The 13,182-nt window shown below is 46.6% G+C and overlaps 1 protein-coding gene across 1 annotated transcript in view; it reads left to right on the top strand.

The window, feature by feature from the left end:
* mol (dual oxidase maturation factor 1 mol) overlaps positions 1–8,613 on the top strand; it is a 250,992-nt gene extending 242,379 nt beyond the window's left edge. Inside the window, exons 8-9 of the mRNA XM_084595545.1 lie at positions 4,912–5,111; positions 6,402–8,613. Of these exons, the coding sequence (XP_084451671.1) occupies positions 4,912–5,111; positions 6,402–6,471 (270 nt within the window). The 3' untranslated portion in view covers positions 6,472–8,613. The remainder of the gene's footprint in view (positions 1–4,911; positions 5,112–6,401) is intronic.
* The last annotated feature ends 4,569 nt before the right edge of the window (positions 8,614–13,182 follow it).

The following is a 13,182-nucleotide window of genomic DNA, read 5'->3' on the forward strand; positions in this document are numbered from 1 at the left end:
GAGCGTAGCCTGCACCACGGCCCAGTATAAACAGCAGAAAGAAAAAAATAAAACGACGAAGACAGTAGTTTACCGAGCGATGGGCCCATGAGACAAAAAACAACATACAGCGCTTGTAATACATACTGTTTTGCGTGTTTTTCAAGCTTTTGCGCTCCTCCTTACTCTGCGTAAAGCAGCCGAGCCCTCGGTCATCGCAACGCTTCCCGAGATGTTTACTTACAAATAAGGTTTAGTTACACGCAAAATAGTGTTGTCGCTGCCGCGCTTGCCGGTATTGAAGCTTGGTCGCACTTTTCTCCTTGAAGGTTTGTAATAAAGCTCCGTGTTCAGCGAAAATTACGCCCACGGTAGCAGAGCACACCCAGAGAGCCGGCGTTGGTAAATTTGCAAGCGATGTCAAACTCCACATGTTAAAATGATTCCAGTGCACAAAATAGCTCGCAGAGGCACCCAGAACATTAATTGCAAGTCGTGAGAGCAAGCAGCAGGCTCCAATGATCAAGAAGTTGTAATCGTTAGAGCGGCAGCAATGGGCCTGCAGACTGCGAAACAAAGTCCCACCCATAAATGCTGGTCATGACATAAAATACAGAAATGTTGTAAAGAATAGAGGCTTTACAAAAGTTAGTGCCATCTAGTGAAAGAAACAGAAACTGTGCGCAGCGGCCATATTTTGTTCAGTCCGCCCGCGCCTCCCATCCAGTGGGCTGTCAACGTGCGCCTTCTTAGAACCCGTGCATGCACCGAAAGGTGCATTGGAATGCTCACAAGCGATTGTTTCATTTTTTAACATCACAGCAGACGCTGTTAGTTCCAAGCTCTATTCGGAATGATGCCAGCATGTTGTTGCGTGCCCTTCTGCAGCCAGCGCATGTTCGTAGACGCGCACGGAATCAAGGTATACGCGTGTATGCGAACGTTCGTTTGCAGTTTTAATTGTCTTTACAAGGGTCACTTGCATCATATAAAGCATTACTGCACGTCCCTCTGTCTGGGAGATCGCTCACAGAATGGGCTATCACCTAAAACAGCAAGGTTGTTTTGCGCGCTATGGAGCCTTGTTAACTTGAAGGATAAGCTTATGCTGCGATGGAGGACACGGGAGAAGCAGCAATGCATGTATAGCGAACGCTATTGTGCAAATACGTTCTTTGAAACATTTTGTACGTAGGTTGCATTTACCTTTGTGTATTGGTTTTAAGACACGGGCATGATTACCGAAACTACTTTTTACAGTCGTACGAAATGGTAGTGCTTGCTGCAGAGAGCAATACGGTTGTCTAGTGCGCTCGAGGTGCGTGTTTCACGCTGCAAAAGCCAGCGGCTGCGAAACCCGCGGCGTCTAGAAAAGCAGGAAAAGATGACATGCCACTAGTGTGTTGTAACATGCTTGCGTGCAGCCCGTTTCGACCGGTCCACGTCCAGAGCGCGCTGCTCAGGTTTTATACCTACCAGCGCGGCCGATAAAAGAACGAAGCGTGCGCTTCACTTTTGTGTGTTTTTTCGAGTCACCCGATGGTTCGCTAATTCAGAGCTATCTGAAATTCACTGGAATTTTTAAATAGGTCGATTTCTTGTTTATTCCCTCTGGCAGAAAGTAAACATTTGAAGCCGAAATCTCATATGAAAGCACTGACATTGGAAGCTTCGAGGAACTCGAAGGAGGAGGAACTCAGCTGAAACGAAAAGAAGTTTGAAAAGTCAGCTCATATTACTGCGAAGTGTTTGTGCTTTGTGCAACTGGCTGTGTTCATAAAATCAGATTTATATTATATCATATCGTTATATAAAAACAGGGGGTCACTTCAGCTCCACCGTTAAAGGTATAACGCGATAGTGTTTCTCTCTCATACAAACACACACACACGCATGATGTTTTCTTTCTTCGCGTGTTATATTTTATCTCTTCTGTTTATTTATTTATTTTGATTACCAAATACTGCAGGCCCTAGCAGGAGGGGCGAAAGGAATACAATGCAGTGAAATATGAATTCATCAAAAGTAACATACTACTCACAATTAAGGAGAAATGAGGGTGCTCGTTATAATACATGAAGGAAAGAAGCCAAAGTCGGCGAGGCCAAGGAAAGCGTTGGGGATGGTACTTTGTCTTTTTTTTTTTTAATGTTTACTTGGATAATCACAGAAATTAGGAATGTAATCTGTTTAGGGGAAATATAATTAAACACAAAGTAGAAGAAAAAACAACGTGCCGATGGTGGGAACCGAACCCACGACCTCCGAATATCGCGTGCGGTGCTCTTCCAACTGAGCTACATTGGCCGCTGTCCCCCCTGCTACTTTCTTGGGTATTTATGTTGTCTGTATACGAACCTTGAGAGTGTTCACCAGCGCCACCCTCAACCATAGCGGCGGACGTGGAACGTCCTCTGTTACCGCCAGCGTCACGTAGAACGTGATCAAGAGCGAGGGCGAAAGCTGTACCAGAACCCTTTTACGCTACCTATGGCCTCAAGACTACCAGAACCTTGAGGCCTTGGTAGTCTTGAGGCCATAGGTAGCGTAAGAGGGTTCTAGCACAGCTTTCGCCCTCGCTCTTGATCACGTTCTACGTGACGCTGGCGGTAACAAAGGACGTTGCACGTCCGCCGCTATGGTTGAGGGTGGCGCTGGTGAACACTCTCAAGGTTCGTATACAGACAACATAAATACCCAAGAAAGTAGCAGGGGGGACAGCGGCCGATGTAGCTCAGTTGGAAGAGCACCGGACGCGATATTCGGAGGTCGTGGGTTCGGTTCCCACCATCGGCACGTTGTTTTTCTTCTACTTTGTGTTTAATTATATTTCCCCTAAACAGATTACATTCCTAATTTCTGTGATTATCCAAGTAAACATTAAAAAAAAAGACAAAGTACCATCCCCAACGCTTTCCTTGGCCTCGCCGACTGTTGGCTTCTTTCCTTCATACTACACACAAGTGTAGTATGTTATATGTTGTTATGTATGTTATATTTTTTATGTTATGTATGCTATGGTTATATTTCTACCATTTTATTTATTTTTATTTTTTGTTGAAGTTTTACATTTTTATACACCAATACGCATGCGTCAGCAACAATCGGCTTTCCATTCTGAGCAATTTGACACTTTTGAACACATTCTTCATTATTACAATTATTCAATTACACATTCTAAATTTTATTCCTTAGCATCTCCAAGCACTGGTTTTTCATTCTGACACCTTTAAACCCTTACTTTCCAATTTTTGCTTTTCTTCGTGTCTTTATTTCATCAACTGATCAACTAATTACAAAGATTTTATTAACTCATCATCGCCTATCACACACCAATATATATTCATGGAAGCACAAGTTACCATTGCACTTTTTTTACGCAGCACCCGATTATTTCCGAGACTAATGCAAACTACTGCGTCGACGGCATGGGAAGGAAAGGGCTAAGCGCCAGTCCAATTTACGTCAAATTACGCACGATCATTTTATCATTACATAAAATGCATCCTCGCTCATTTCACCAACCAAGTATCTTCAAGTGGGATGAGCGACGATGATTGCGCAAACCAAGCAAACAAGCTCGCGATGATCTCTCATAGGCGTTTAAGTAAACAGCAAAGGCGCACAGACAAAAAAAAATCGACATTACAGAACTCTGGATACTGTACTTGGATAGGGATGACGCAGTGGATTGCCAAGGGGCCCATGCACGACTCGTAGAGCAATGTGTAACTGCGCTCGGCAGCGCGGCCGGTGGGCCCCGCCACGTCTCAGCTGTCCAAATACGCTTCTATGCGTCGCTAACAGAAACCGCCAGGGACCGAAGAGAGGCACACTAGGTTAAAACGTGAAAAGCGCGAACAGAACGGCGAGCGCCGATGGACGGACACGAAGCGAACGGATGGAGCGAACAAAATATGGCGGCCAGCGCGGGATCAGCGTGCCGCTCACGGTTGCCAGACGTACTTTTGAAAACCATCTACTCCAGTTCTTGGCGTGGCCGAGTACTTAGCGTAGTGAGGTAGTGACTGGATGGGTGCCTAGGGACCGAGTTCGAAGCGCGCTTGGTGCACTCTTTTTTCTTTTTTTTTTACTTTTTAAGGGCTTTTTCTATGTATCTAACTGGTTTCTTAACTTTTTAATTTTTATCCCACGCCTTTTGTTTCTCCGGGCGAAAAGTGCCGCCAGTGCGGAGCGTGCCAGTTGGCCGCGTCCCAGTGCGCCCAGTTTCCAGCGTCATACTGGGACCATAATCAGGTATGGCGCAGGGGCGCTGGGACCCAGTGGCACTGGTTTTTGCAATAGGGTTGTATTAAGCCCGTCCCTTACAGAGAGGGAGAACAACAAACAACCAAACACTCGATCCTTTCAACGCCTCCCTTCGTAATTCCGTGTCGCCTACGCGTTAGCGCTGTGCACCTGGTCAACCCCACGCCACGGCTGACAACGCAAATTGGGCGTTGTCTTTTCGCCGTATCCAATAAGTGACCGTGAGAGGCCTTCATCCTACTAATGTTGCTGAAACGACCCCCTCTCAGCAGGTGCATCTCCCTTTTGTACGCCTGTCACTCCAACAGCCTCCGTAGAAGCTGTTCGCCTAGCAAGCGCAAATAGCGCGGTGTCGACAAGCCACTTCGTCTTAAGTACACACAAGGAACCACTGCTGACGCTTGCCTGTGCGCACCACGTTTTCGCGTACCATCACTGACCTTTAAAATAGTTATAGATAATAAAAAATGACTTCATTGTCAGGTCATCTCTTTTGCTATCATGTCAATCGCGCCGCACAGTGCGCTGCATTCTTGGGTGTGTTATTTCAGAAGGTCCACCAGCGCGTGTCTTTATTATGCGTCGCCGAAGAAAGTTTAATCAAAGACTGACAGTTTGGCGCGTGGGTTGAAAATTTTTGTCAACGTGAACATTCTTTCGCAGATGAACGTTGTGGGCGCTGATTCCTCAGCCTCGACAACTGATCCACAGGACGGTGCAGCAGGAATCGTAAACGCAGCGTACGAGGACAGTGACGACGGCAGCGTCATCATCGACGGCAAGCGAGCCGTGTCGCTGCACAATTTCGGGAAGTACGCAGCCAAAGAAGAAAGACGGCGCAGCTTGCAGACAGCGTCGAACAAGTGAGTAGGAGTGCGTCGTGACTTCCACTTCACTGATTTGCAGCCGCTTTACTGGCAGTGACCACAATGGGCAAAGCAGTTCTGAGCGCAGACAATATATAACGCCACTTGCATCTCAAAGCTATGAAATGATTAAATTGATGACTAGGAATAAATGATGATTAGTGCTCTAATTCAATCAATTTATCATTATTGCAGTGACAGCGTTTAGTGCTTGCTAGCAGTGGCTGTTAGCCCGTATCTGCAACAGTCGTCTATAGCGCAGGGCTTACAAGCTGCTCAATTGAAAAATAAATTTACACTATTGAGCAGATCTTGAACGTCAGCGCCACCGAGCGTTTTAGTGAGCCTTACTAAAAATTCAAAACACCATTGAGAGACGAAGGATGTAAAGAGTCACTGAAACCAAGTGAAGCTTGGATAAATGCTTGTTTTTTTCTTCTTTAGGACGTGGTGTTATTAAGATAAAAATTAGTAGTGCAATCATATACTACGTACTATGTTCGCCCCTATCAAAGAGGATGGCTTGGTGAATACTGTGAAGGCTGTACGCGACATAAATATTCACGAATGTAAAAGTTCGAACAGCAGCCGCGCAAGGAACAAATCTGCAGCAACGAAAATGTTGTCCCACCAACTAGCTTACAACCACGCGCTATTCAGCGGCTACGGTAGCTCCGAGACCATGGTTTCGTTTGCCTTGGGCGTATTGTTCCTTTTTGTTTGCTTTGTAATCCGTGGTAGTACAGTCAAATGGTGAATACTCTTTTAATTGGTTATGGGTTATTGCCTCAAATTAACATGAAAAACCATACCTGTATGCTTTTTTTGGCTTCCGTGACCTTTAGCTTCCTTATAGGCATGTATGCCCCCATTTGTATGCTCTTGCGAATTGATGAGTGGTGTGTACATGCGCCAAGTGATTGCAATGTATTGTAGTTCTGCAGCAGGGTGTCTTGTGGAGTGGTTCTTACTGCCGATGATTCGTTTTTTATTCTTTAATTTTCCTTTTTTATTTATTACTTGGCGGTGACTTAACGCAATCTAAATGTCTAGAGCTCGCGCTCCATTGCAGTGTTTGTTTAAGTGGTACTATTACGTTTAAGGGCTCCCCTCGACGCTGCGCATTTTGTGTTCATTTTCAGTGGTCAGGGAACGGAAGTACGTTTTTACCCTTTTACGCGTCCCCAATTCGATCACCAACGGTATACCGTAGAATATAGAGCTCGTCCGACTGGAAAGGTTGCATTACCCCCAGAGTAGCGTTCTTAACGCCATTTTTATTTTCAGGCGATCAAGCTTCACCATGGCGACGTCAAAAGACGTGAACATCGACCTGCAGTCGGCAGCCATGTGGTGACCAGACGAACTGGCAGGCGGCCTGCACATGCCCCTGTCAGCGACGCTCGTGCAAAGGTGGAGCGACAAAGTACGCTCTGGAAACTGCGAGCAACGCGACACCTTTCATGCTCACTGCCGCAGTGCGGGATGAGTCAATTCTCTCCGAAGCGGGACATTATAGCTTCGGGTGTTAGGCAGTAACCTGAGAGCTGCAACATCAAGCTGCGTTCGACAACGCTGCGCTTGATCCTTGATTTTAATCCTGTCAGACCGTGAACACTAGCATTCCATGGGATTTGTAGACGTTCGTGTCTTCGGCGATGATCGTTGCGTGGATGCAGGACCATTGACCTACGTGGCTAGCTTGTAACGGTTGCCAGGAATGCTAAAATGTGCAGCCTCGCCGCTTGAACAGCGAAACGTTTAGAAGTGTTGCATGTTTCCAGACGAGTCTCTGCAAATGAGGCGTCGGATCAAGCGATGCGCAAAAATTGCATTTGTCTTTCATGCTTAGAAGCCGCAGCTCACATCCGTCTCGGAATGCGGCCAACCTTCTTTAAAAACTTCCTGTCGTAGAGCGCGTTTCGTGAGCTGGATAGGATGCGTGCCGCACTGCATTAGTGTCTAAAGTTTTATCACTGATATCCGTATGATGGCACACTAGTCATGTTAGAAGCAGAAAATGTGCGTTGTAGTGAATGGCCGAACAAAAGCGCGCATCGGAACGGGTGCTTAATATTGATACTCAACAAGCTTGGATGAAGTAAAGGTTCTCGAAAGGCATTTTAGGAAACTCAATATGTGCACCTTCAGCTGTCGTGCATGCTTTTTTATCGTGATTATTGTTGGTAGCTTCTGCCAGTTTCCCCTTGTGTGACAGGCTATTTTCTTCATGCTGTGTAGGGCTTCGAGGTGCGATGAAACTGACTTCTCTTACACACGTTACAGTTGCATTGCACCGATAGCTGTTGGCGTCGTTTAGGTTGTTATTGGAACGCATCTGGTATAAATATGGCATGCAGGTCATGCAACATTACATGGTTTGTGATGCGAGCAGTGCAGAAAATGTCAGTGTTGCACTGTCTACTTCAAATTGTATGGATGCAATTTGCGATTATTAGCCATTGCAATTACATGATGAACAAATTCATTGTGGTAGCAAAGCCACAATGCTGCAAGAAACTAAATCTCATCATAAATATATGAAATTGTTATGTTCCGTAATTCCTCCAATTGTCGATGAAAAAATAATCGTTCAGCTAAACGAAGGGTACATGACTTTGCGATATCGCGCTGATCGTATCCAAACAGCAATGGTGTATGTGCGGAATTTCTGTTAATTTTTGTGACATTACTGTGTATGTAAATCGCAGTGAACTGGTCTTTTTTTCGCGTGCGCATACCAGCACACCGCCAGAAAAGCGGCAGTTACAAACTGCTGCCTTTCACAAAATGTCTCGTCTTAGGTGAGCCTGACTTTAGCGCTTCGTGCAGTGCGCAGCTGTTGAAGGGACCAGGCGCGCACTCATGATGGTGTCGTTGGTGAAAATGATGCGCAAGTGGCCGGCTGATGCGCAGTGTAAACAGCCAGTGGAGCTCGTCAGGCGCAGCAGCCGCTCATATCCGCCAGCATTCAAAAGACACTTGTTGTTTGGCTGCAGCTTGGACATGCGTGCGCAGTAGTGTCTCAGCGCGTGACCCTCTCCTGCTGCTGTGTGAACTGGCACTAATGCTTCCACGCGCCAGCACCGCAGTGGTGTACGCCGCAAGCGCCAGGACAGTTGCTCCACCAGCGTGCCTGTGCCACAATCGGAGAAGTCCTCAAGAAGTAAACGTGACTCAAGATGTGATACTCTAGTCGGGCCGGGTCCCGGCGCCCCCAGGTTTGTGCGCGTCGATGCGAGTGAGCCTGCTCACCCTTAGACCGCACTCGCCGCTGCCAAGCTCTCTGAGGCTGGTCCATCAGAAGTAGGGTTTAAGACACTCTTCGGGCGACGATGTCCCGTGCCCGCACGGCCACGCCAGGAACGCGCCGTGGAGGGACAGTCGGAAGCGACGTGCTCTCCCGCTCTCTCAAGTTGGGTCGTCAGTTACATGTTTTAAGGAAAGCTTTGTGATAGATGCCCAATAAAAATGCCGCAACTCACTGTTTTCAGTCACATCCATTTGTGATAAATCTGGAATTTCGTTCCCATGTTCAAACGGTGTTGATTCCTCTGAGGTTTGCCAGTGTCCGGTGATGCGAGGCTATCAAGGCAAGTATGGTCTTTTGAGGCTCGTATCAAGCAAACATTTGGTGAGTGATGGATGTTGGGTACCCATAATAGTGTCTGCGTTCCTAGCAGAATATGCTTATTGTGCATAACGTTTAGGACAGCTTACTTATCTACAGTCAACGGTTGTCAAGCGAAACAATTGTAGTTGACACATCGGACCAGAAATTTTGCTTATCCCACTTTTGTAGAATTATCGCCATGCTTTGTCAGTATGAACACTTTGTTTCCTGCGCACACTTTGGCTCTCGCAAGGAGGAAAAGCGGGGATATTAATTAACAAAAGCCGATTTGCAACCTCATGCTGGGGCAAGGGATGAAGGGATATAAAGAAGGAAAGGGAGTAAAAGAGCTACAGGAGTCACTACACACTGTAAACTTGCTGGTTCGTTGGTTTGTGGGGTTTAACGTCCCAAAGCAACTCAGGCTATGAGAGACGCCGTAGTGGAGGACTCCGGAAATTTCGACCACCTGGGGTTCTTTATCGTGCACTGACATCGCACAGCACACGGGCGCCTTGCTTTTCGCCTCCATCGAAAAGCTCCCGCCGAGGCCGGGATTCGATCCCGCGTCCTTGGCAACAGTAGTCGAGCGCCGTAACCACTGCGCCACACCGGCGGGGTATGTAAACTTGCAGCCTGTCGAACAGTCTCAACGCTCTTAGGAAACGGAGGAGTGTCTGGTAGGCTTTCATTGCAGATGACCGCCGATGCCACTGTACGAGGATCTTTCCTTCGTCAGCGCACATAGGTCTATATTCTCTAGTGCACGGCTTAGAGATTGTCCTTCCGCACTGTATTCGAGGTACTCACAATGAATATGTGGAACGGTTTCCGCACTGTGACAGGTGTCGATACGGTGGGTTACCAGCCTTGCAGGTAACAAAAGAATAATGCTTTGGGGAGGCAACACCAAGTCACAAGCGACAGATCAAAGTTTCTTCAGGTCGTGGCAGGACGGGTGGAGGCAGCTGGGTTCAAAAAAGTTCTGAGAGCACTGCAGAGTGTTCAGTGGAGAAATGCGAAAGCCATAGCTTTGCTGCTTTACACGGTACATTGCGCGCCTATTGTCGAACACAACCAGCGTTCCGTTGAACGCGTCAAAGTCCACCGGCGTTAGACATCTCGCGGGCAAATCTCGCCGACGCGAGATTTTGACCATGAACCTAGAAAGGCTTTCACTTTAAAAGTGGTTGGAAATTTACAACGTGATCGGGATCTCCCGCGCCAGTGTTCGAAGTCTACTCGCTGCGCCAGCTCTTGGACACATAAACACCGTCTTTGTGGGCTGTTCGCGCTGTCGCGTCCTCCCTATGGTTGCCTCGGATGTAGGAGTGTCCAGGTAGCCACTAAGGTAGTGCCCCCTATTTGAAGCGGAATGTAACCCATGATTTTTCACAGCCATTTGCTGGGTTGACCGACGGCGAAGAGCATTTTATAAACCATGGAGTGCTGCTTTTGAGTTAGTGTAAATAGGCCATTGCTGGGAACTATTATGATGAATGTAATCGATATCGGCACGAAGAGCGGTAAGCTCTGCACCAGTCGATCAGATCTTGTGCAGTCTTAAATCTTAGTAAAGTGTTCTTTACTGGGATTTACACGAAGCCGGAATAACTGTTGGAGTTCACTGAGCCGTTGGTTTAACGTGCAGCCGGTGTCCATGAATCTGATGGATATATTCCAGAATGGCTCGTTGTAATTCTGATGGCGAGCCATCGGCCTTCTTCTTGATACCTGGAATGGAAATGATAAAAAGAGTGTTGTATAGATGACCTAATAGATATGATGACCATGAGGCGAATGTAAACTGGAAGGCCAGAAAATCACAATGGATATCGATGGTTTTTTTTGAAGGATGTACAGGGGTAGTCAAGTGTTCTCCGGTCACAAGGTCTGCTTAGCTGTATACAAAGAAAGTTACGACGCCCCAAATATCATAAGTGTGAAGAGTAGAAGATACATTTTCTGACTCTGAGATGATTCATAGCTTTAATTGGTATTTCAAGTACCAGAATATGCCGACCAGAAGCAGAATCACTGTCCTGGAAACCTGACTTCCCCTATATATCGCACATTAGTCGCAAGACTGGCAAAGTGGTTTGAGAGAATCCGGTAGAGTCGACGAGCATGCATTCTCAGTGTGTCACTTGTAAATTATAAGTACTCAAAGGATTCTCCTTAGAAATGAGCACTCTTACGGCTGTATAGGCGCATTTTGGTAATTCTAGGCACGTCTGGAGAGGTGAAGCTTGAAGGCTTTGTAGACTTCGTATGTTTCTTTTCCTTAAGTTACAAAGTACAGAGAGAATGTATCGAAACAATTCCATAAATAACGGGATGTGGACATTAATAATCACTCTGACGCACTCCACGAATTATCTGCAAGGAAAGAGAGGATGTGAACAATGGCTGACAGTTTCTTTTGCATGAATGAAACATGGTGGGGTGTAAAATAAATGGCCATCGATGGCTATTCCAAGGAAACAATGAATTCTTGATTGCCACAACATAATGACACGTGCTTTTCTGTGTAAAGGCATGAATGGCACACCTTTCAGTAGAAATTTGCAAGGCTTAGAACGGAGCTGGGAAAAAATATTTGCTGCCTTTTACAGCCTCGTTTAAACTTGTGGCCGTGTAACTCCTTATGCCCAGATGCAGATGCAACTGTACTAATTAAAAACGTCCGCGATAAAGAGTTGTGTAAAAAACTGTGAACAAAACGTTTTGTAACGGAGGTCTCCTTCAGCGCCCGATTGCGCGCTTATGTTGATAATTAGACTCTTTCGAAAGCCACGTGAATGTTTCTGGTCGTCATTATTGTTTCAACACAGCGATAAATTTAGGCGCCAATTGGCCAAATCAGACGGGTGATCACCCATTAAAACACGTCCCATGACCCACAGCAACACGTAAGTACTGCGTCGGCCGAAAGCTGTTTAGTGCTGATTCTAATATAGCACACGTTGTTGACAGGTTTCTTCACAAGATTTCACGCAGTCTGGGACCGAGTAAGTCGCGCTGATAGTGTACCCTGCGAAAACATGGTATACACCCACACACAAAAATATTCAATATTATTCAGAAAGTTTCTCTTTCATAGTGTCTTTTGCTGGTATGCTGCCTTTAAAGGGCCACTGTCCAGGGAAGGCCCTTTTAAGCGAAGGAGCCCAGGGTTTCGATCAGGTACCGGTGATAGTCTGTGCAAAATGCTACAGTGACACGCGTGCCGCAAAGCAACGAAAATACAAATCAAAGCTCTCTCATGCTCTCCTTCAGAAAGCCAGCTTCCCCGTTTCCTGCGCTGGCCCGTCGAGCCACAGTTATGACGGGCTTCCTGAGAACGGCGTCCATTGGTCCGTCTCGCGGAAAAGGACGGATGTCTACCGCTCGCTGCGCGCTTTTCCCTCGCCACGGCCAGACTGAACCCAGTGGCGCGCGCTCCCTCGCCAGTGTTTTTTTTTTTTTGTTTCGCGTTCGCGGAGTGCCACGCCCCACCTCCCGCCAAACGCGGAGGAGGACGGGGAATTTGTCTTGCGGAGGCTAGAAGACCTCGGGCAGGAGAGTGCAAAACCTTTGCGAGGGAACGGAAGGAGAGAAGCATGGCAGAATCGGGTGATTGCGGTGGCTGTAACTGTGTTATTAGTTACTCTTTTCAAAAACATTTTGCGGCTTTGCGTTCTAGGAGCGAAGTCTCAGTCACCGGGGAGGAAAATATTTTCGACCGGAGGGTGGACAGTGGGCTTTTAAAACACTGGTTGAGGGCACTGAAGATAATGTTCACATTGCTGTCCATCCCTTTCAAAGCGCTTTCACCGCGTTGTAAACAATAGGTTTTATGTTTTCACCTCTGAACAGGTATTGTCGATATGAAGGCGTAAATGCGTTAAAACGTTTTATTGCCCAGAGAAACTGCATAACTTGAGTTTCCCAGAGGAACTGGGGCTGTATTACCGGCCACTGATTGTAATTGCCATCGGAATGAGTCACCCGAGCTAATAAACAAGGCGCAAGTGAATAAACGGCACAGACATGGAATCTCGACAGTGTAGAGCGGCCACATGTCGCGCCGGAAAGCTACCCCAATAACAGATGACGTTTCCCTGTAGTAAAGAGACGGGACTGATGATGATTGCCTCTTTTTAACTAACATTAGAAAGATGACAAAATAGCTTGAGTTGAGCAAATTATTGTTAACATGGCATATTGGATGGAGTCCAAAACACAGTGCTTGCGGTGCCCCGGATTCAAAACATGAATATTGACTTATTAGAAATAATGCAGCAAACTTGACTCCAGAACGAAGTTTTAATAAATTCAATATTACCGGTTCTCACGACACGTGGTGTGCCATGAGAGGTCAGGATTTGGAGGCTGCAGTATAGCTACGGGTAAATTAATGTAGTATATTTGCACTGGAGTCCATGTAGTTGGTCCAACCAAACCATTAGTTGG

The sequence above is a fragment of the Amblyomma maculatum genome, chromosome 2 (assembly GCF_055883805.1).
Source record: "Amblyomma maculatum isolate TAMU_Amacu chromosome 2, ASM5588380v1, whole genome shotgun sequence".
NCBI classification, from domain to species: domain Eukaryota; kingdom Metazoa; phylum Arthropoda; class Arachnida; order Ixodida; family Ixodidae; genus Amblyomma; species Amblyomma maculatum.